Genomic DNA, 23,556 nt, shown 5'->3' on the forward strand with positions numbered 1-23,556 from the left:
AAAAAATCTATCCATGAAATTAATGGAAAACATGACAACATTTTTTTTATTTTGTAAACACCTTCATGAATTGAAAAATGGTAGTTTACTAAAACTTCAAAATAAAAAATAGTTTGGCTAATATATTTTACTGTAGCCGGGGCTTGCTTGATGGGTTTACCCCACTGTTAGTCGGCCTGAAAGCTGGGTATCATCGAGGTCATGGGTGGAATTATCTGCTTGCACAAGAGGAGGGGGAAAAGGCTGCAATCTGATAGCTGTGGGGCCAAAGAGTGGGGAATAGATAGAGGGACGGACAAAGACACAGTAAGTTAAGTCAGTGTTAAAGTCAAGGGCAGGACGGAGGGAGGGAGAGAGAGAGAGAGAGAGAGAGAGAGAGAGAGAGAGAGAGAGAGAGAGAGAGAGAGGCGGGAGTAGTGAAGAAAGGCAAGAAGGGACATTTTAAGTTCCTGTAGCTATAGGACTTAACTAGACATATTTTTGACCCTTTGGCTCAATATGTCATTTTTCTTGCCCATTTTATCACCATAATCAGGAGAAGAGCAGCAGTGTCAGCTTTGCAAAATGTGAGAGTGTGTTTTCCATGGTGCTGGACAGACCTGCCACAGAATTTTATTTCAGGCCTGAAGACCCTCAAGGAATCCTTGGAAAAGACTAATATGATTACGCTTTGACAGAGCGGAGGTGGAAGCTCAGCCGGTCGCCATTGTTCCATCACAGCGTGGGCAAAGTTTCTTCCCTGAACCCCCCCCCCCCCCTTCTCTGTGCTTTAACATCTGCTAATATGCACTCTCTCTGATCAGCTGTTGTTCTACACTCACACACAGATACCCAAAACTCCTGCACATAAATACACACACAGCAATCCAGAGTGGTCACAAGCAGTCCATGTACAGGATTCAAGGAACACACTAAATAAACACTGAGGTACAAATAGCTCAACACACACTGTGAGCCGCTCTCTGGCAGTTTTACAGGTGCTGTGTTTACATGAGGGCAGCGTCATGCTGTGTAATGGCTGAGTGGCAGGGGTTAATCATCAACTCCTCCTGGTACCCAACAGTCATAGCAAGTGATTCTGAAACGAATCACATGTTTAGTGCTTCTACTAAGGGTCAGCCTCTGCCTTCTCTTTCAGAAACTTTTTTCTCCCTCAGCACTGCTGGAAAAACACAGATGGTTGGTTTGTTGCCATGAAGAACAGTTGGTGTGAAAGGGGTTACGCTAATCTTGGATAGGCCCTCTGTTTCCTTGACCTCAGTGGTTTGGAGGATATCAGCAAAAATTGGGAAAGCTAGAGTTTTTAGGCATTTTATGGATGTCTATGACTTTGAAAACACCAATCTTCCAAAATGACTCCTCTTGTTAGTCTCAGTTCAAAGCTGAAACAAGTTTTGGAGCTGTTCCAGTCCCTTCCTCTTTAGTTCTGTTTGTGTGTAGTCAGATGACATCCCACTGGGTCTTCACTTTTGTGCAGCTTTAAGACATTAAAGCTGCCACTCTGGATGGAAATGTTGATCTCTTGACTGGTTGGATGGTAAACAAGCACTTAGGTTTGATGAAAATAATAATACATTAGACTTGTATTACTATTATTAGACTAAAAGTATCCTTACAAACACTGGATGAATCACTGTCAAAATCTTTACTGACAATCATAAACCCCAGATTATGAATCTAAAGCCCCTTTTATTCATGATCTCTTGACTTTTTCTACATAGTTTAAAGACATAGACCTGAAGAGTTCTGGAATTCCTATCAAACGTGACCCTAACAGGGGCAGACTCTCTGTGTTGGATGTACTCTTACAGATAGAAAAATATTCTGGTTGGTGAAGGTGAGGGGGAGTGACATGCAGAAAGTGACAAGGAGAAAGGGGAGGAGAAAGATTTATTTTGGGGCTTTATATGCCTTTATTAGAGAGACAGGATAGTGGATAGAGTAGGAAATCAGGGAGGGAGAGAGTGGTGAATGACATGTGGCAAAGGAGCCACAGGTGGGAATCAAACCTGCGCTGCCCACATGATGAACTGTAGCCTTTGTACATTGGCGCTCACTGACCACCGGGGCCTCAGACATTTAATGGGAAGCTGGCAGGAAAATCAGTTTAAAATCAAGCATGAACTGATTTGGACTTTTGCATTCACAAACGCACCCACCAGGACAAATTCAGTATGATTTCATGACTGCAGTGCTTTTGTTAAAGTGGCTCTACTGATTTTGGTGATCCCCTGACTTTGTATGAGTTTAAACTGTACTCACAGCTACTGTAACCACAATAGGATCTAATCTTTTGTGAGGAAAAAAATGGATAGACGTGTAAATTGTTCATACTTATTTAATAAAGGATATCTCTCTGCTATCAACATCTCTTTGAAATGCTTGAATGAAATTTGTTCTTCCTGCAGAGGAGATCTTTGAATGAGCTGTAGGGTAATCTCTACATGATATCCGCCTGTTCAAATCTGATTTGAGTTAGTCCTGCGAATAGCCTTACATGGAGAGAATGTGTTTGAGAACATGATACAGAAACTAGACAGAGTTATTGAGTTTGTTACAAAGTTTTTATAGTTTACTTTGTGGCAAATATTTTCTGCTTTGATTACATCCCTTCTTATTAGCACTGCTGTGTCTGTAAGGATTTGGAGTCTCCCCTCTTTTCTCTTACCTTGATGCTTTCTCTCTTCCTTCGGTTGCTTTCATTCTCTTCTTTCTGCACTCTCTCCTCTGATCCTCCCCCAACTCCCTGCTCCTGAGTCAGAGATACAGGCAAAGTTTCTGGCAGAGCCAACCAGTTTTGTTTTCTTCTCCAGCAGCCTGAGGGGGTCAAAGGTCAGAGGCCCCTCAGAGAGTGCACACTGCTGCTCCCTGGTGCTCAGTGTTATCTGCACTAGGAAGCTTTTCTGCGTGTGAGAGAATGTGTTGAAGCTGTGAAAACTGGAGCGCTGCCACGATTCAACCTGCAAGGGAGAGAAATTATCTTGCCAAGCCTGATTAAATAACAAATTTGTCCTAATTGGGACATTCAAGGATATTTAAATGTTTAATTGAATTACTTGACTGGAATAGCTATCTTCAAAATAATTGAAATAGAGACTCTATTAGTGCCATAAACTCATCGTGACGTGAACATTTTTCTTCACAGCAATCCAAGTGAAAAAAGTAGCTGATCATTTTGATATCTAAACCAAAGAATTACAATGTGCTCCATTTATTGTGACTGAAGTATCACACACATGATTTCAGATCATTAAAATAAGTCAATTGCTTAAGCCTTACTTTAGATTCAATATGTTTTTGTCTGTCCATTAGGACCTCTCTGCTTTTGATAAACACCCTCCTTACCTGAATGACCTCTCTCCCCCAGCTCTGTCCAAGTTCCATCAGGAGCCTTCACCACAAACAGTGCCCACTGGGGGAGCTGCCCGCTTCAAATGTCAGATTGAGGGAGTACCTACTCCCGTTATCACCTGGGAAAAAGACAACCATGACATCCCTGAAGACACAAGGTGCGCCTTCATGTTTTTGTTTTTCTTTGATTCATTGTTTTTCTCTCTTTTATTTTGACTTTTTATTTTTTATGTTGCAACATGTAATTGAATTTGTGATGTGGTTAATCAGGGACCTCTGTGATTCAAACCTAATTATTCTGAGAACATATGAGGTTTTTCTTTTTTTTCTGTGCCTGATACGACATCCTGTACCTGTCCATTTAATAAGGACATCCAGTCATTTAAAGGGATGTCGTTATAAGTCATAAAGAACAGGACTTTCTGGTTGAATTATTTGCTGTCAAAGTAAATGACACCACTGTTTAGTGAAAACACAAACAGGAGGACTCGAGGGACTAAGGCATGTTCATGAATAACGTGTGAAGGCTGTGTTTGTGTTTGTGTTTAAAATCTGAGGCTGTCTTTTTATAAGAGATGAACATAACAGATAAAAGCCAGTGAATGTAACATTAATCATTTGTAAAAAAAAAAAGGAAGCACACACTGACTAAAATGACCTTGTTTTTCAACTACATTTAGCTGTGCCGTTCAATATTTTACACGCAAAACATATGCCTTTTCACTGGAACTCTTCGCTTTGGATTCTCAAGGTGAAAGAAATGTTCTTGTATAATTTCCCTTCATCACTCAAGGCTACACCGATGTTAGTTAGAACTTATCAAAGACACATAAGAGCTAGTTTTTGATGATGACCTGTAAGCACCAGGAAGAAAATGTTAAGTTAGAAGAACAGAAGGTGTTTTAACGAAGCGTTCTTTCAAGAAAAGTTTTTCAGTTTAATTTTGCTTTCTGTACTAGCTGTTAATCATTCATCTACAAATTGATAATAAAATGTTCCTGCTGTGTTATAAATATAAACCATACATTTACATGGTAATAATTTGTGCACATTTCAATGGCATTGTTATTACACAGCCAGTTAAGAAATCAAAAATTAAAAACAAAATATTGATTGTGAAACTATTTCATTCATTAAATGTGGATCACATATTCCTTCTATTTAAATTGTCCGATAAACCTATGGTTAGAGCTGCATCCATCCAAGATAAACTCTGTAGTTTTGTCGAAAGAGCTAAGCTAGCTGTTGTTACGCACATCAAACTGTGAATGCTTCTTCTTGAAGTGAGACAATGTGAACACATCTGCAAGAGTTACTGCAGCACCTCGTCACTTGGACTCTGTTGACAATTTCATTCCATTCACCTTCTTCAAACACCAACGGATCACACACCACGTCTGGTTTTGTGGTTACTTCAAGTGCCATCTTCAGTTTGGTAGATTTCTCTGTCGCAGCCTGCAGTTTTCTTTTCACCCCTGTTGTTTTCTCCTTTGTCATTCTCCTCAAAGAAACAGATGGAATTCAAATTAACTCAACTTCTATCTGAGGATTGATATGATTACAGTTTGTAATCCAGAGATTCACCTTGAGTTTGAAACAAACCTCTCACAATAAACCACCTGTGCTTAAACAGATAAAAAAAAGGTTGACCACCCATCCTTGACCTTAACAGGTCTCTCTCTCTGTCAGCTGTTCCTCACAATAGTCTCATATTGCTGAGCAATTAACTCACATTTTTAACCTTTCCATTTCATCCGGAGTAATTCCCAATGTATGGAAAACTGCTTATGTTACCCCTTTACGACTGAGTGGAGATAAGAGTGACCCTAATAATTATAGGCCAATCTCCAAATTGCCCTGCTTAGCAAAAATATTAGAGTCTCTCGTAAACTCAAGGAATTTCTCTCAACAAACTCTGTTTTAAGCCCACATCAGTCTGGGTTCAGATCTATGCACAGCACTGTGTCTGCTGTCACGCTAGTGTTGAATGATGTTGTCAATGCCTTGGATAAAAAATAAAACATTGTGCTGCCATCTTTGTCGACCTCTCCAAAGCATTTGACACTGTTGACCATTCATTGCAAATTCTTGGTTTTATTGGTTTTAGTGCCAATGTGTGTGCGTGGTTTTTGAACTACCTCACCGACCGACGGCAATCAGTGAACCTGGGAACCATCCACTCTGAGTTTCTTCCAATCACTAAGGGTGTTCCACAAGGTTCAATCTTAGGCCCAGCCCAATTACAATTTTTATTAATAAAATGATTCCATTATTATCTAGCAACCATTCACATGCTCACTTATATGCAGATGATACAATATTGTACTGTATTGCTAATTCTGCTCAGCTTGCCATGTAGAACCTGCAACATTCCTTTAATGTTCTCCAAGCTGCACTTAACAATATTAAATTGGTTTTAAATGTTCAGAAAACTAAATGTATGTTGTTTTCTAGGGCTAAATGTGAAACTGATAATAACCTTCATATTACCACCCTGCTAGGATCCATTATCGAGAGAGTTAAAGACTATAAATATCTCGGTATATGGATAGATGACAGACTAACATTCAAACTTCACATTGATAATCTTACTGTCAAATTACAACAAAAGATTGGTTACCTATATAGAAATAAATCAAATTTCCCCATGTTCTGTCGGAAAAGGATAATTGAAGCAGTTTTTCTCTCAGTTTTGGATTATGGTGATGTGGTCTATAGGCATGACTCTTCCACTACGCTAAAGCCCTTAGATGCCGTTTACCATTCTGCGCTTAGATTCATTACCGGTGATAGCTACATGACTCACCACTGCATTCTTCATAATAAAGTTGGTTGGCCCTCCCTCACTGAGAGACGCAATAACCATCTTTTTGGCATCTTTTTGTCTATAAAGCCCTTACTAGAAAGCTTCCATCATACATCACCTCCTTAACTTAAATAAAGGTTGATGATGATGATGATGATGATGACGATATACAGAGCCACGTCACTGTGTCTTTACTGGCCTCTGCGCCTTTAAATTTGTTTCCAGCCGTATTGCACAGGACCGAGCGCTAATGGCTGCAGTAGCCTTTCATGACCTGCAAACAGCGTGCTCCTTATAAGGTCTTATTGCTGGGATGTGGTTCTCCCACTGCAGGTGCTGTTAATGACCTTTCTCAAAGATGAGCTAACAGACAGCTAATACATCACTGCCTTTTTTCTCTCTGTTCTCTCTTTCTCTAATGTTCATTTCCCTCATTATTGGCCTCTCTGATGTCTCTTGCTCATCTCTTTCACACCACTTTTTTCTCCATTTCTGCTTCTCTTCAAATGCCTTTTCTCTTAATTCATAGCTAATGGTCCTCCTTTCATTACTTGCGTTTTTTCCCTTCATCATCTACCTCTGTAGTCGCCCTCACTTTTGGCTCATCTTGTCACTTCTGCTTTCCACTACTTGCTGGCTGACCACTCCACCTTTCGTCACATTTTTTATTTCTATTTTGCTTTTAAGAATAATTGTCTGTTTTTTATGAAACTTGAGATTTGCTAGATGTTAAATGCTGCAGGGCATTTGGCCATTTCTTCATTTTTTCATCTCTCTCTCTCTCTCCCCACTGTTTTCCCCTGCCTGTAACAGGTTAATTTCCCTTCCTAATGGGGTGCTTCAGATTCTGGAGGTGACCAAGGAAGATGAGGGTGCCTACCGCTGCGTTGCGTCCAACTCTGCCAGGAAGCAAATCAGTCATGAAGCCAGTCTCACAGTCACCACAGGTGAGGTCTGTTGCTGTGCTTCATAGTGTTTGAATAGGTCCTGGTCCTGCTGGATACTGCCAGACCATTCTCTGAAATCAAATGCAAATTTTAGTGGCACTGTGTCACAGCACATTGTGTTTAAGCAAGTGTTGTAGATTACAATGGCTAGTCTGGTTTTTAGTCCAACAAATATTGTTAAAATGGTTCTATTTTCCAAATAAAAATTAGGAATGATCTCACAATAAATATCATCAATCAATCAATCAATCAATTTTTATTTGTATAGCGTCAACTCATAACAAGTGTTATCTCGAGACACTTTACAAAAAGCAGGTAAAATACCATACTCTTTTTTTTATAAAATAAATATTGTATATATAATCTATAAAATTGTTAAAAGTATTCAACTTCTGCTACACCAGTCTGCTCAGTGACAGTCATGGGAAGTAACAAGTAGCACAAGAGTTTAAACGATCTTGGATTAAAAATGTATATATATTTTTTTAATTGAAAGCATTATGATACAGTGGATCTGTTCAAATTGAAAATACATGTGTGAACAATGTTTTCTCTGATGTTTCTATGTAAAATATCCCAGAACAGTCATGCATCAGCTGCAAAAATAATTCATGCTAAACATATATGCTATCAGTGAAGGGGATCTTGGTGTATGTTGATCTTTATTCATGCCACCATAAAAACAAAGAAAAGTTAGGGTTTAGAATGAGTGTAATTTGAAAAACAAAAACTGTGCAGAAAAATCAACAATGAATACTAATTTACTTTGACCATATCTGTCATTGTCATTGGAGGTAAAAGTTTAATCATATTATTACCATTGTTTACATCAAGTTGGATGGTGGCTAAATCAAGTATTGACAGAGATCAACATTTTTCTTTTACTTTCCTGCAAAGGTTCAGCTGTTTGGAGTCATTTTTTATGTTTATGTTGTTTTTTAAAAAGTCTGATATTTAATTCATTCAGAAGTCACCCTGCTCCTTTCTCTTGTGCTTCAATAAATGAAAACAAAGTAAAGCATAACAAAGCATTTTCTGCAGATCTGAAAGGTTTCTGGTGTTGAAAAACTAATCTCATACTAATATGACGTTAAGCCCATCCATCCATCCATCCATTTTCTTCCGCTTATCCAAGATCGGTTCGCGGTGGCAGCAGGTTCAGTAAGTCAGCCCAGACTTCCCTCTCCCCAGCAATGCTTTCCAGCTCCTCCTGGGGGATTCCGAGGCGTTCCCAGGCTAGACAGGATATATAATCCCTCCAGCGTGTTCTGGGAGGAAACTCATTTCGGCCGCTTGTATCCGCAATCTTATTCTTTCGGTCATTACCCATAGCTCATGACCATAGGTGAGGGTTGGAACGAAGATTGACCAGTAAATCGAGAGCTTTGCCTTCAGGCTCAGCTCCCTCTTCGCTACAACGGTCCGGTAAAACGCCTTCATTACTGCTGACGCCGAGCCAATCCGTCTGTCAATCTCACGTTCAGTCTATGGTTCCATCCTACCCTCACTCGTAAACAAGACTCCAAGATACTTGTACTCCTTCACCTGGTGCAAAGACTCACTCCCCACCCGGAGCGAGCAATCCACTGTTTTCCGGCAGAGAACCATGGCCTCGGACTTGGAGGTGCTAACCCTCATCCTCACCCTATAGCTGTAACTCTAAATCTAACTGTAATAATACTTTTACTATAGGTAGAGCCTTCCTCTCTGCAACCTGAAGTCGCAGAGAGGCGACCCTCTCGTTCAATGGGGAAAACTCCAATACAGCGGCGCTCAGCCGGGGGCTAGTGAGTATCCCCACACCTGCCCGGCACCTCTCACCCTGGGCAACTCCAGAAAAGGAAAGAGTCCAGCCCCTCTGCAGGAGTTTGGTTCCAGAACCGGTGCTATGCGTCGAGGTGAGCCCAACTATCTCCAGCTGGTAACGCTCCACCTCCCGCACCAGATCTGGCTCCTTCCCCGCCATAGAGGTGACATTCCACGTCCCCAAAACCAGTCTGCCCAGCCGTTGACTAGCAAGCCCTGCCACCCGGCTTATCTTGCACCTACTCCCCATGTCTCTCCCTGCAGGTGGTGGGCCTACAGGGCGGCGGTTCCATGTTGTTTTTTCGGGCTGAGCCAGACCGGGCCCCATGGAAGAGAGCCCGGCCACCAGACGCTCGCCTTCGAGCTCCCCGAAGCTCGAAGGCCCCGAAGCTCCCCGAAGCTGTGTTGTCCTCAGACAACACAGCTCCCGGGTTCACCAGGACACACAAACGTTAAGCCCACTTGTTCAAAATTCAGTGGCCTTAAAACAACCTAACATCTATACACCACTCTCCTTTTCTTATGAAAAACATTTCCCTTATGTAAAGCACTTACAGCAGGTGTTGTGTATTAAATGCAAGTGCTTAACGTATATCTTGCCTGTCCTTCAGCTGTCTGCAACACATACAGTTATTCAGATTCTTTTATTCACTGAATGTTGACAGACACTATTATCACCTTCTATATGGTTAGTGGCATTGGGTTAAACTTTCAATTCAGTATCCTGTAAGCGTCTGGAACTGTTCTTTCATCTCATGCAATAACTGCAAATTTTGCAAAGTTTCACTTTTGTGACGTAAATCCTGACACTTCTCAGGGTTAGTGTATGCTGGTCAGTGGGTACATGTATATATATGTGTATTTATTTGATCTCTTATATGTCTCCAAATGTTGCTACTCTCTAATTACCTTAAAATCAAAACCATAACAGATCTTTGTATACAAAATGTGTTATAGGATGTCTTTTTAACCTTTGTTTTGGGTCATTTACTTCAGTTTTCTGTGATTAAAATGTAATTCTTCTTCATGCCCTGGCAAAAAGGAAGCCAATCCTTTAGATGTAATGTACTTACTTAAAGCCATGTTGTTTCTGTTGCCTGTATGTCTGGTGAGCTGGAGATCAGTCATTTGTAATTGGCTGCTCTGTGGAAACGATTGTGTCTTTGAGTGTCCTTAAAAGAAAAGACAAAAACAAAAGGGGAGAGCCAGACACACTGAGCCAAAGCAAGCGAGTCAGATACAACATGAAGACTCTGAAAAGTTTATGCACCACTTTGAAAGCCATGCTTCAAGATTATTTATGGTTTTTTTTTCTTAGTCAGGATTTGATTATTTGAATAATTTGTCTCTTCTCATCCTGTGTTCGTCATTTGAATGCATAATATACAATAGAGGGAAGTATCCTCTTATTTATTCACACAATCAAGAAGGAAATGACTTCAGGGGTTATTACAGTAGGTACTATAACATGTCACTGATGTCAGGTCTAATGCCATCACATCATTCGTTGCAATTCAAAGTCCGATGAGAAGATCATCTAATCAGTTATGGCGACGCATTGACAGCTGTATGTTGTGGCCATTAAAGGTCACACACAAAAGGTCACAACAATGCAGTTGCATTATTGCTCCAGTTTCTCTTTTTACTTTGCACCAATGTCCTTTGTAAATACACAAGACCCTTTTGCAGGCGCACTCTGGAGTCCAGTCCTCGTAAAGGCAGACTGACCCACTTAAAGGCTTATGCATAACCAAGGCCTGCTGTATGTAATCTCAATGATTAATTTATAATGTGTTTACAGAATGCCAGGAGATCATTAGCATTATGTGCTGCTGAGACTGTGTGAGCTGAGCAAAATTGCAGAGAAGTAAGGCACTCTCACACTAGCTGTGTACCTTGGAGACTCATACACACTCAAGAAATATGTGTCTGGTCCTTTTCAACCTTTGAACAATATGGATTGAATAATGGTAACATCCTTAGTCACTGAGGAGGAGAAAATTGGCCTTAGTTCTATGATAGTGTATTTTTTTTTAATGATCCAGTCTAATGGTTCAACTTTTTTCATACAAAAATAATCTTGTTTTTGGATTCTTTTTTCCCCCCCGTCTCTGTCACTCCCCTCACTCAGAGTGTTGATGAATGGGGTATTACAGGTTTTGTATAGAGTGGCTTTGTGACCATGTCAAACGTGTTATGATGGCTGTAAATAATGACATGGCCCAAAAGGGCTTCCATCCTGCTTCCTAAAAAAAATCCAATTTACAAAACCTCCACATTGTTCCATGATAACAAATATACACTTATTTCTATTGTTTTTCAGGCTCTTTTGAAGCCCTGAATAGAGTTACGATTGTTGCACCTCCTCAGAATGCTTCAGTTGTACTCGGCCGCCCCGCTGTGATGGAGTGCATGGCACAAGGCCAGCCGAAGCCCATGGTGTCTTGGAGCAGACAAGGTAACCATCAAAAACTCTCTATTTATTTTATACTTCCTTCGACGCTAATTCATTATCCAGGTCTCACTAAATAACAATCCGTCTGTTGCACACGTCTGTAAGAACAAACATCAACACGCCAGGGTCGTGTCTGCCTACCTGTAGCTGTAAAGTTGATGTTTGAATGAAAATAGCTGTCTCTTCTCTGTTGTTCTATTTTGCACTTTTTGCATTTTTGAGTGATGCAGTACTTGAGCTGAATTGTCAGACTGATTAATGTACCTTTACAACTTCCATTCACACACATCCACACATACTTGTAGACTTAGCGGTTATGATGTCTTATACAGTTTTCTGTCAAGATGTGATTGAACAACATATCTACTTTTTATGAGAGTTTATGATGTGTCTTAGAGGTTCCCTCTGATTCACTCTTACATTTTTAACAAATAGGGAATTCTGTTGAAGATTATTCATTAATCTAGTCGTCCAAACTTGCACCCATTACTTCAGTATGATGTAATGTCTTAGTCACAATTCTTTTCACATTTCCAGTGTGATATATTTCACTATGAGATGATGATCATTTTCTGAAGAAGAAATGCCAGAATAGTACCAAACCACAGACAAACCAAATCGATGTCTTCATTATGAATAGAGATGATTTTGCGCACAGTGTTGGAGTGTGCCAATGCAGACAACTCAGTGAACCCCCAACCAGAAAGTCACAGAGCCATCTGTTGGTCAACTTGTGGGATTACAGGTCAAATTCCCAAGTACTGCCTTTTCCTTTTGTTCTGTTTCTCAGGCAACTGAAAGCCTCAGATATGAGCTCCACTCTACTGAAGGTCAAACTTTTTTCTTGTCATCTATAAGGTATAACTGAGACTGTACTGTTGTTCTTTGTTGCTTTCTTCTTTGAACAGATGGAAAGCCCATTTCCACTGATGTGGTTGTCCTTGCAACGAATCTGGTTATTAGAGACACAAGAAGCCACCATACCGGCATCTATGTCTGCAGGGCCAACAAGCCAATGACTAGAGAGTTTGTCATTGCTGCTGCTGAGCTGCATGTGCCTGGTAGGAGTCATATCACAAACTTTACATGACAAATTAGATGAGATCTGTTTAGTTCAATTACTGTCTGTCACAAGTTTTCCCATAAGTCAACAAGAAATTGAAGGTGTCAAAGATTTGTAATAGGAAAAGTAGAACAATTTAACAGTGTTAACAAGTGTCATTTTTTTGGGGTTGTGCATTTTTATTTCAGAGGACAGTGGACACAGTAGGAAAAAGGGGTGAGAGAGTGGGGAATGACATGTGGGTAAGGAGCCACATGTCAGACTTGAACCTGGGCAGGCTGCTTAAAAGACTAAAGCCTCCATACATGGGGCACAACCTATCTGCTAGACCATGGGTGCCCTGAAAAGTTCTTCCTATCAGTGCAAATTGTTATCCCTTTTGTGTCAGTGCCCATGTGACATATAGGAGTAAAGACGCGCCATCAATTGCAACATCACTAATTGCATCGTTCTTTTTCCTGACATATTTTTCCTATTTTTATCTGATTAAAGCATACAATCAAAACACATTGTGTGATTCTTGGGATTCAGAAAGCTTGAAAGGGAACAGCATTGTAGAAGACTGTTAGCCTTCACAAGCAGGGGAGAGGAAATTAACTTTCTTCGTATTTGCTAAGTTGATCTGGAACCTTTTGTTGTAAACTTTGTTTAAGTGCAATACTAAATCTTTGGAGTGTACCTTTGGTTTCGTACTGCACATTAAATCAGTGTCCTTTTTAAGAGAGCTTCTCTCCTCTTTTCAACAGCCCCCCCAGTCATTCTTCAGCCCCCAGAGACGGCCTCCCTGTCCCGGGGAAACACAGCCAGGTTTGTGTGCAACAGCTCTGGGGAGCCTCCTCCTGTGCTCCACTGGCTGAAGGATGGCCAGCCCATCAAGCCATTCAGACGGGTGAAGAGCCAGAGCCCTGGAGTTTTGCTCATAAACCAGCTGGCACTGGAGGATGCTGGGTACTACCAGTGCATAGCAGACAACGGGCTGGGCACGGCCTGTGCCACTGCCAAGCTCACAGTGATTGTGAGGGAAGGTCTGCCTAGCCCTCCTCAGCACCTGTCAGCCACGCCCTTCTCTAGCACTAGTGCCCTGCTCACCTGGGAGAAACCTGAGTACAACTCAGACCAAATCATTGGCTACTCAGTGCACTGCCAACTTGCCTCAGGTGAGTGTCTATTCTTGATTGTGTACTAGTTATTTAGTTAAAATTGACCTGAACCATATAATTTAGTAATAGTTTAGTTAAATGTTGTTCTGCTTTTCAGGCTCTGATAATGTCGAGTACCAGTTTGCAATGAACAATGACACCACAGAATATCATGTCAAAGAGCTTCTCCCGCACACTGCCTACACATTTTTTGTGGTGGCTTACTCTCCCATGGGAGCCAGTCGCCCATCCCTGCCTGTCACTGTGGAGATGCTGGAGGACGGTTAGTATTCAAAGTGATACAGGTAAAAAAAAAAAAAAAGACTTCGTAAATAAGGCAACACGGTGTGATATTGCCGGCCTTGGATGGTTCACTGACTCACATAGCAAACAGTCTGAAAACCTTGTAACTTTTCGGAGCTCATGAAACAGCTGTATCATGTCTTCATAGAGGAGTTGTCGATTTTACAAAATAGTAGTAGTAGCTCGTCAGGAGCTCAAATAAGCATTTTTGCATTTAAATATTAATATAAGTCTGTTGTTTAATTTTTGAAAAAAATCACTCCACAGCAAATTTTGAGAAAAACTGATTTTGTGCACACTTTTCCTCAGTATAGATAAGTTATGGAAAATCTTGGTTTGAATGCTGTTCATAAACGGTGCAGCTCTAAAAGACCGACTTTGTATGTGCGTCATGTAACAGTTCAGTATGTCTTTTATTCCCTCATGCAGTGCCGAATGCACCTCCTCAGCTGTCTATAGCCAGCACCTCTCCCACAGACATCAGACTCATGTGGCACCCATTGTCCTCGCAGCATAGTCGAGGAGCTGTCACCCGCTACCGCATTGAGTACAGCACTCTGGATCAGGGTGAGTAACCTCTGCTGGTCAAAAGACGGACTTAGCTGCCGGTAAAAACACCCTTTAGTTACAATGAGTACACTCAGGAAAATTGGCCATTTTGGTTTCAAATAAGTTGATCAAAGAAGAAGGACATATTTCTCTCAGAACAAATCACATTATAACATCCTACTTAATGAATTACCAAATGTAATGTTTGTGTTCTATTCCTAGAAATTGTTAATCATGGCATAAAAGTGAAGAGGCTGAGGCTTATATACATGTGTATGCTCCTTTAGAATATCTGATCAACTTGCAGAAAATAATCATTTACTCTGAATATCAACTAGGAAAATAGCATCAGTTAACAAAAACTGTTCTATGTTCTCTGTTGTCTAACAGACAGCTAAATTCTTAAATCAATGCAGGAACAACACAGTAATGAACACTGGAAAAATTATCTGTATGATATATTACCTATTGAATCATCAATTCCAAAGACAATAAACCTCAATAAAATAACATCATCATCTTAATAAAACATTCCAAACTACAAAAAGAATAATCATACTGCATTTGTAGAAACATAACAATTCAAAAGTATTCACATTGAAATATAACTGCAAATGTAGACTCTCTATTTTGGTTCCTACTGTGTCTTTAAATGATATACTGTGGCAAACCGTACAATTGCTGTCTAAGTTTAAGTCTAAGTCATTCATTCAATTTGAATAAGAAAAATGCTGATTGGTTTGATGGTTTGATGGCAAGAAATGAAAACATGAAGAAGAAAAGTATCATCAGGAAGAACCCTATAGGGACTGTCTTACTTAAAAATGTGATTTTCAAGTGTTTGTTCTTTCTTATGAACGTGTGTGATATCACTCTGCCTATATCAGATGAGCTCTCTCAGGTCTTCGGTAATAGGTTGGAAGATGTACAGCAGTCAGGTTTGGGTTTAAAGGTCTCCCCAAGTATTTGTGTCAAAATATAAGTGGAGACATTTTCACGCTCCTGCAGGCTGGTCCAAGACAATCAGCTACAGACAGCCCAAGAGCAGGCTGTATGTTACTAAAAGAAGGTGTTATCACAGCGTGTACAGCAAACTCTTACAAATGCTGGGGTCAAAATGCAGAAATCCTCAAACAGAAAGAGACTGCACTCATTTAACCTGCATGGGAGTTGTGCCAGGAGAAGTCTATGCTGTCTATAAAGGCTCAGACCAAGACTTTATGGTTCTGTTTGGGGCCAAAGAGTTCTTAAACAAGGTGCTCTGGTCAGATGAAGTGTTATGGTTTCGTTTTGCTTTGTGTATCAGGTACATGCAGAGGCGCTGCTTTTCAACAAGCAAGGTAGGCAACTGCTTGGGACCCAAGGCCAATAGGGGGCCCCCTGAGGGCTGACAAACTTTACAGCAAAGCAGAGGCTCACTCTCGTTGCTCTGCTAAGTGTTACATGCTCTATTACTTTGAAAACCAAAGTTTGTCAGTGAAAGGGTAAATGAAAATGAATGATCTATGAGGGAGGGAGGAAAAAACAGAGGAAAAAAGACGAGTAGGCATCAGGACACTGGCAGACATGATGGTGGAGATCGTGGAGCTGGTTAAAGGGGCCTCCAATAATTTTTTTCCCAGGGTGTCTAGAACCACCACTGGGTTCAGGCAAACTTACAATCATAGATTTAGCACTAAATTCTGTGAATGCTTTAGGAGAAAGTGACACCAAGAAAACCCACCAAAGACTGGTTAAAGACCAAGACATTTAGGGTTATTAAGCAGCCTAGTCAACACCCAGATTTGAATTTCACGAAAATAAATGTGTATTTTAATTTGCTGTACATACATTATAGCTCTCAAAATATCACTTCTGAAAGATAAATGTTTGGAGGAGTTGTGAAACATTTCACAAAGCAAATATCACGAGAACAGAGGCAGATTAAATAATTATAAAAAGTTATTTCTGCAAAATGAGACAACACCAGCTCCTGAATAGGAGCAATAGGAGATATTCACATATTTTCCAGTAGAATATTTCTATCTGTGTAATTATGTTGAATAAATTATTGGAAAGGCATTTTGTCCCCATCTTCAATAGGTTAGGTGGAAATTAATATAAAAAATCTTCTGGTCCAAAGATGCTCACAACTCAACATTTATTATGGAGTGTACTGGCTTTTTCAAATATACTGTAAAAAAACATTTGTGAGGATTTGTATTATTTGTTCCCACAGTGGACTCTGTGTTCTCAGTGGAAGTGGGGGGTAATGAGACTCAATTCACACTCAGAGAGCTTCAGCCCAACCAGGTCTACAGACTGAGGATTGCAGCTGGAACAGTCGTTGGCTTCGGGGTTCCCTCTGAGTGGGCCCAGCACCAAACATTAGCCCTCTACAACCACAGCAACCACAGCTTGGGTAAGGACTACAACAGAACTGGCTCTATAAATATTAGTTTATTCTTAAAGCCCCTGTTTGTTTTTATTCAGGGTTCTTATTTCCCCCTGGGATTAATAAAATATTTCTGATTCTGATTATTTGTCTTGTAGAATAACCTTTTAATCACTTATAACTTCAAGAAATGTAATCTGTACAGGGAATTTAAGATATTGTTACCAAATTGTGATTTTAAAAACATTTAAAATGGTTAGAAATCCCTTAAGTGGACATGTTACCTGAAGACTAATAGTCATGTAGAATGAAGAATGATAGGTGAAACATTTTGTTACATTATAGAAAAGTAAGAAAGGTAGATCAATTGAAGAAGCATAATGATAGGACTTAGCACATTAATTAATTAGAACTAGTGTTTTTTCTAACCTTGACAGAAAGACATTTTATTTGCATATAAATTGTTGCTCTGTTGCTCACAATCATCACAGTACAGCCCTCTTACTAATGTAAGTTTCAGATGTTTCAAATTCATTTTTTTTACTAGTCATTTGTAGTCTGCACTTTGAATTGCTCTGCTCTCCCTACTGCTGACATAAAACTACACTTGTTCATTTGACTATAGTCATATTTTTTACATATTGTACATGCCTGGCGGGTGATGTAAATGTTATCATGGTGAATTATATGAAGTTTCCCCTTGTTTAAATCCCTTTCAGTGGTCTTTGCCCCTACTGAGCTTAAAGTCAGAGCCAGAGTGAACACACTCAATGTGACATGGCACCCCTCACCCAATCACACATTGGTGTCTGGGTACAAGCTGTCCTGTCGCGAGATGGAGGCTGAAGATTCGACCAATGGAGAAAGAACAACACAGACCCACACCATCAGGCTCCGGAAGAAGGCCAGGTATCATCTCCTCACTGGGCTGGGTAAGTTTGTTGAAACAGGCCAGTTTGCTTTAACAATATTCTTCTTCTTTGATGTTTACAAAAACTCAAAAACAGCTATTTCCAGGGAGTAGAGTCCAGAACTTTGAATTACTTTAACCTTTGACAAATATTATTTTATACCCCACTTTGCTTGAAAAAGTCAGCCAAGTTCAAGAATGATCAAGGGAAATTATGTTTAATCGGGGACCTTGCAAGTGCAAATTTTACACGCATTCCTTATTAAAATAAAAAAGCAGAAAATTGACAGACCCCTCTCTTTAAAAGTTATGATCAAAGCTAAGAAAAACATTAAAAGGTGTCACAAATGTAAGTATTTGCATGAAGGTGGTTTGTGCGGTTGCCATATGTAATTTCCGGTAAACATACAGAATGTTCAACATACATTGATGGCCTTATATCATTTAAGATGTTTCCCCGGTTTGCAACATAAACTACATACTGTACACAGTATTTATATCTTAATCATTCAATTATTTGTGTTTTCTTACCTGCTTTGTCCTTCTCTCTCTTGCTGGTGTGTCAGTCCCTGACCGGCAGTACGAGGTGAAGGTTTGGGCTTTCAACAAACAGATAGAAGGAGCAGCTGCCGTGTGGAAGGGAAGGACAGACAAGGCTCCAGGACGTAAGATTTATCTCCTCCATGTGTGCATCAATACATAAATAACTGAATGAATAAGTGACATTTGCCAGCCCCCCTCATCATTTTCTCAACCTATAAACAATGACAAATTGTATTTACATTGGCCAAGATCCATGTCTTATATGTCTGCGTGTGTGTATGTGTGTGTTAAAGCAACAGCACTGCCCATGCGCCCCCCTCCGCTGCCCCCAAGCAGCATCAGAGCCACAGCCAACAGCTCCACTTCCATCTGGCTGTGTTGGGAGAAGCCACGGTTCAGCAACGTACGCATCATCAACTACACAGTGCGCTGCAGCCCTGCAGGGACCACCAACGCCTCGCTGGTCTCCTATCACACCAGGTCAGAAACAAAGGAAACTAAGTCATGTTGTATAATTGCACTGCATATTTAATCAGTCAGTATTTGTATTGTATGAATGTGAAATAATTCAATCACATCGGTTATTTCATGGAAAGACGGCCTTTTAAGCAGAGTAAGGAAGAAAAAAAAAAGTTGAATGTCTTCATAAAGTTGAACATTTTTTTTTATCCTATTGCTTCTCTTAGAAAGATCCTGTAAGGTCAAAGTCAGTTTTAAGTAGGCTAATAGAATTTCTCCACTTAAGTAAGAACTACCTGGTTTTCTTTTAAATGTTTTGACATTTTCCTTGACATTTCTTAAAAGTAAAAGGTTGAATGCAACAAAAGAGAGCTTTTTTTTAAAAGCTTAAGTAGCCCCTTTGTGAAACATCAATTGGACATTAAGATTAGAGTAGCTCTATTTTGAAGCATCATTTAAAAAATAGACCAACAATATGTCACTTTTCCACTGTAAAAAAAGTAGTAGTAAATTCGATCTAATCGTGCAATGACTTTTAACAGGGAGAATAGTGTCTCTCTCATGTTCACAGTGCGGCCTGGTCTCTGTTATTAACACTATGTAGCTTTGGCAGCGGGCCACAGCTACACAGCTGTAGTTCACACAGCAGTTTTCAGCTGTCTCTGTACTGTTGTATACAATGGCTAAGGCTTAGACACAGAAGAGGAAATATTGGACAGGCTTTTATATATTTATATATAATTTCTATACATGATAAAAAAGCTTCATGAAACAGCAGTTAGTAATGCATGAACAGAATGTTAGACATGGCATTTTAGCCTACATATGCATTGTTGCAAACAGGTTACACTACTGCCCAGCAAGAAGTTATTATGATCTGTCTCACGACTAATGGGAAATCAACAATCCGACAGCAGAGTGTAGATCCCTGCAGATATTATTCATAACAGATTGTGACGTAACAATTAGGCTGTATTGTTATCGGTGTCATTGTTTTCTCATGTGCAAAAAGTCATCTAACCCAAGTTATGTCTCAGGCTTGAATACAAATAAATGAATAAACCAGTCTTACGTCAGAAAGTTTACTCTTTCATTGTCGGCCTTTATGTTAGCTGTAGCACTTTATAATGAGCCTTACAAACCTATCTCATGATAAATAACCCTCTTCCATGTAGACATTTAGCCACGGACTATAGATATCATGTAACAGCTAAATACACATACACATATTCCAAATGCAGCTTGCAAACAACTGGCTGAAGACGCTTGCAGTCATATTTACTCAAAATCCTGTAATATTGCTGTACTTTGTCAGTTGGAATGGTTCTTTGGCTTCGCACAACATCTTTGTCCTCTGTTTGTCAACATATGCACGATGCCCATAAGGGAGAGGCAACAGCCCTGTTTGACTTACCACAATGCAGTTGAAGTAAGAGACCATCGGCCGACCCCCCGAGCGCACCTCTCTGAAATCCTAATTATTGTTGCTGTAACCAAAAGACTGGAAATCAGTCTAGTCATTGTCTGCATTACTTTGGTTCTGCTCTTTGTCACTCTTTATCCGACCTGTTAGCATTTTCATGTAACTTATACAAGAGTTATATTGTTATGGAGAGCATGAAGTCTTAAGGCAAAAGAGGTGCTTGAATATTGACAAACATAACATTAAATGATTGTCACCCAGGAGGCAGGTATTCAGAGGTGACGATGTGAAGGTAATATTTATCGTAGATAGTTATTCAATTCAATTTCAATTCAAAAAACTTTATTTGTCCCCGGGGGGTAATTCAAACGAGTTAGGATTTGTTCAGTACATAGTTATCTTTGTGCAGAGCAGGTAATAAAATGCAGAGCACTCAACACACACACTTAAGACTCATTTTTTGTTTTGCAGCTCTGCTCAGGAGATACTGCTTGGGGCACTGAAGCCCTTCACCCGCTATGAGTTGGCGGTGCAGTCCAATGGGGTGGGTGTGGTGGGACCCTTCAGCGGCACAGTGGAAGAGTCTACTCTGCCTGACCGTGAGTCTCTACTGCGCTCCTGTTTCTATAGCCTCTCTCGTTTATGATCCAATTTAATCCACTAAGGTGATTTTGGACCCTTTTTAGGGGTCCTGCAGCACCCCAAATTTAATCATAGCACCCTGAAATAATAGTAACAGGGGCACATACCTACCTTTGACAGAAACTTTGCAAATGTTTTAAATGTGTTTTCTAGCTGTCATTTGGAATAATGCATAGTAACAATAAATACTAATTTAAGTATACCCTACTCATGCCATATATCATACCTCAAAAAGGCAACCCCCCTCTCTCTACAGTTGGTTTAATCCAAAAGTCACGATCGAAACCAGCAGGTAAGCACAGACACAGATGTGACAGTTAGATGTGGGTTTCTGAAGTAGTCTATTCAGTAGAACATCAACCCATGATTAAAACGTGTAAGATATTGGCCTTCTCTCGTTCAGCCCTCTGGCCCACTAGCTTACATTAATCACGTCTTGTTATAACATAGCCTCTTGTCTTATATTTATAAGGAGCTGTGTGAATATTATGACTGTGAGTGAGGGGGCTGTCACTTTTTTGTCCACTATACAGATAATAGTTAGTAAAACACATTGAATTCTTAAGATAATTTCATGTCGGGATGCAGAGGGAATCTCTCTCTGGAGAGAACTGTAACGCGCCAAAAATAGAAAGCTGTAGTTATACTGTGTAACTGAAGAGAAAGATATGTGTATATATATGTATATATATATATATATATATATATATATATATATATATATATATATATATACAGCTTATAGAAAGTGCTTCAGTTCAGTTTAGTGGTTCTACAAATAAATAACAGGTAGGCCTTCTAGAAACATTTTTTTTAAGCTAGTTCATGATTTAATTTTGGTCTTTAAATATGTCACATGGTATTTCCTACTTGTGTTTGCTTAAAAATGTTACTTATACACATAGAGTCTTCTAGTTCTTGTGCAAAGTCATGCTGCCTGAATTTTTGTCTGATCAGTTTCACTTGGCTAATTCTTTGTGCCAGATTGAATTTAGTATTTCAATCTTCTACTCCAGCTGACAAAAATAAAGGTGTTCAAGTTGTGGCTGCAGATGCTTTGATATATGCATGCAAGGTTGTGCTTGAGTGCATGCAGCTGAATGTGTGCCCTCTCATGTGAATCATTTTGTTGGCTGGCTGTTCGCCAGTGGACATGGGAATAAGTGGTTGGCATCGATGGCTGATAACTGGCTGTAATGAAATACCCAGGTGTAGTAGCAGCTCCTGTGTTGGCCAGCAGCTCTGTCACTCAGCCAAGTCAGGGTGCTGAGTGCAGAGTGGGTTGCTTTTAATGACATTATTACAACCAGTCACCCCTTCACGCGCTCCACTTCCATGTATTATCACTCGAGCCCTGGCCCATTCCCCCCATTGCCCTGCTTGTCCCCTCTCTGCTGTACCCAGGTGGCCCAGACATGAGGGCGCAGATGGTTGTCACACAGCACGTCAAATCCCCTACCAAGGCCATATACACGCTGCAGATGTGACGCCTCATTGCTGGGCTCTTAATTACTGACCCTGTCGTCCTCTTTACTTCAGGGCCCTCAACACCTCCAGAGGAGCTGCAGCTGAGTGCGCTGGACTCATCCTCTGTGCTGGTTAGCTGGCGCCCTCCACTGGAACCTAATGGTATCATTGTCAGCTATAAAATCCTTTACAGCGGCAACCTCAGCCAACCGGAGCACATGTGGGAAAACCTCTTTCAGGATGGTGAGTGTTAAGTCAGCATGACCTGACTCTTCTTCAGCGCTCTAAAAACATCACTTCTAAATCACAGCTTTTTCTTTGAAGAAGAACTTACACTTTATGCTTTAACATTTCATGAATAAAAGACCTTCACATTGTTTTCCTGTCTGTAATTTTTTTCTCAGGGAAAATCACCAGTGTGGAGGTCGAGGGTTTGTCCAGTGATACCCGTTACTTTTTCAAGTTGGGGGCATCTACAGAAGTTGGGGCAGGGCCTTATTCCCCTGTAAAGGATGTTCACATGCCCCATCAGCAATATGGTGGGTCTATTATAGAAGAAGTAATCCTAATTTTAAGAGTACATACAGCAGTTATTGTGGTTCAATATCGGTTTCTACGTTTGCCATATTTCACATGGCAAAATGTATTTAAAAAAAGATAGAAGGGGCGCTGGTGGCGCAGTGGTTATCCCGCATGTCATTCCCTACTCTCTCTCCCTGATTTCCAGCTCTATCCACTGTCCTATATCTCCATTAAAGGTCCAAAAAGCCCAAAAACAAATCTTAAAAAAAAAAAAAAAATAGAAGTTAAGATTAACCTAATTAAAAAGTAAGACAATAACCTTGACCTATCATTTAGATTTGAACTAAAGTAGCTGCTTCCAGCAACTTGAATACATTTATTTAGTGTGATGATTCAGAACCTTGAATTTGCTATCTGAGTCTGAAAGAATATTAAACCAAAAGAAAAAGAGAAAAAACATCAAAATCAAGTTTAATTTGAATCATGCCCGTTTTTAAACTGATGTTAATTTAAAATAGGAATATTGAGGTGCACTGGTTTTGCTCACGGTCAAATAAAGGCAACAATGGTCATAAAAATAATTTTCAAAAAAGAGGCAAATTCAACCACATGAATAATAATGAAAGTACAGAATTTCCATAATGAAATTTCAAAATGATGTGTAGTAGTGGTTAGAATTCACAATGATGTTGATGTCCTTTTAATTTAAGATTTTGCTTTTAAAAGCAGACACACATTGGACAACACTAACACACATCTGCACACACCGACCTACACTTACTACACACATACTCACA

The 23,556-nt window shown here is 40.0% G+C and overlaps 1 protein-coding gene across 1 annotated transcript in view; it reads left to right on the plus strand.

The window, feature by feature from the left end:
• The window catches only part of igdcc4 (immunoglobulin superfamily, DCC subclass, member 4), a 58,975-nt gene that overhangs the window by 26,143 nt on the left and 9,276 nt on the right, over positions 1–23,556 (plus strand). The window contains exons 3-16 of the mRNA XM_065953030.1: positions 3,368–3,509; positions 6,971–7,104; positions 11,234–11,368; positions 12,274–12,426; positions 13,175–13,585; positions 13,686–13,850; positions 14,300–14,437; positions 16,638–16,820; positions 17,513–17,725; positions 18,270–18,368; positions 18,540–18,726; positions 20,600–20,727; positions 22,310–22,480; positions 22,642–22,776. Of these exons, the coding sequence (XP_065809102.1) occupies positions 3,368–3,509; positions 6,971–7,104; positions 11,234–11,368; positions 12,274–12,426; positions 13,175–13,585; positions 13,686–13,850; positions 14,300–14,437; positions 16,638–16,820; positions 17,513–17,725; positions 18,270–18,368; positions 18,540–18,726; positions 20,600–20,727; positions 22,310–22,480; positions 22,642–22,776 (2,394 nt within the window). The remainder of the gene's footprint in view (positions 1–3,367; positions 3,510–6,970; positions 7,105–11,233; positions 11,369–12,273; positions 12,427–13,174; positions 13,586–13,685; positions 13,851–14,299; positions 14,438–16,637; positions 16,821–17,512; positions 17,726–18,269; positions 18,369–18,539; positions 18,727–20,599; positions 20,728–22,309; positions 22,481–22,641; positions 22,777–23,556) is intronic.

The sequence above is a fragment of the Labrus bergylta genome, chromosome 3 (genome assembly GCF_963930695.1).
Source record: "Labrus bergylta chromosome 3, fLabBer1.1, whole genome shotgun sequence".
Classification (NCBI taxonomy): Eukaryota; Metazoa; Chordata; class Actinopteri; order Labriformes; family Labridae; genus Labrus; species Labrus bergylta.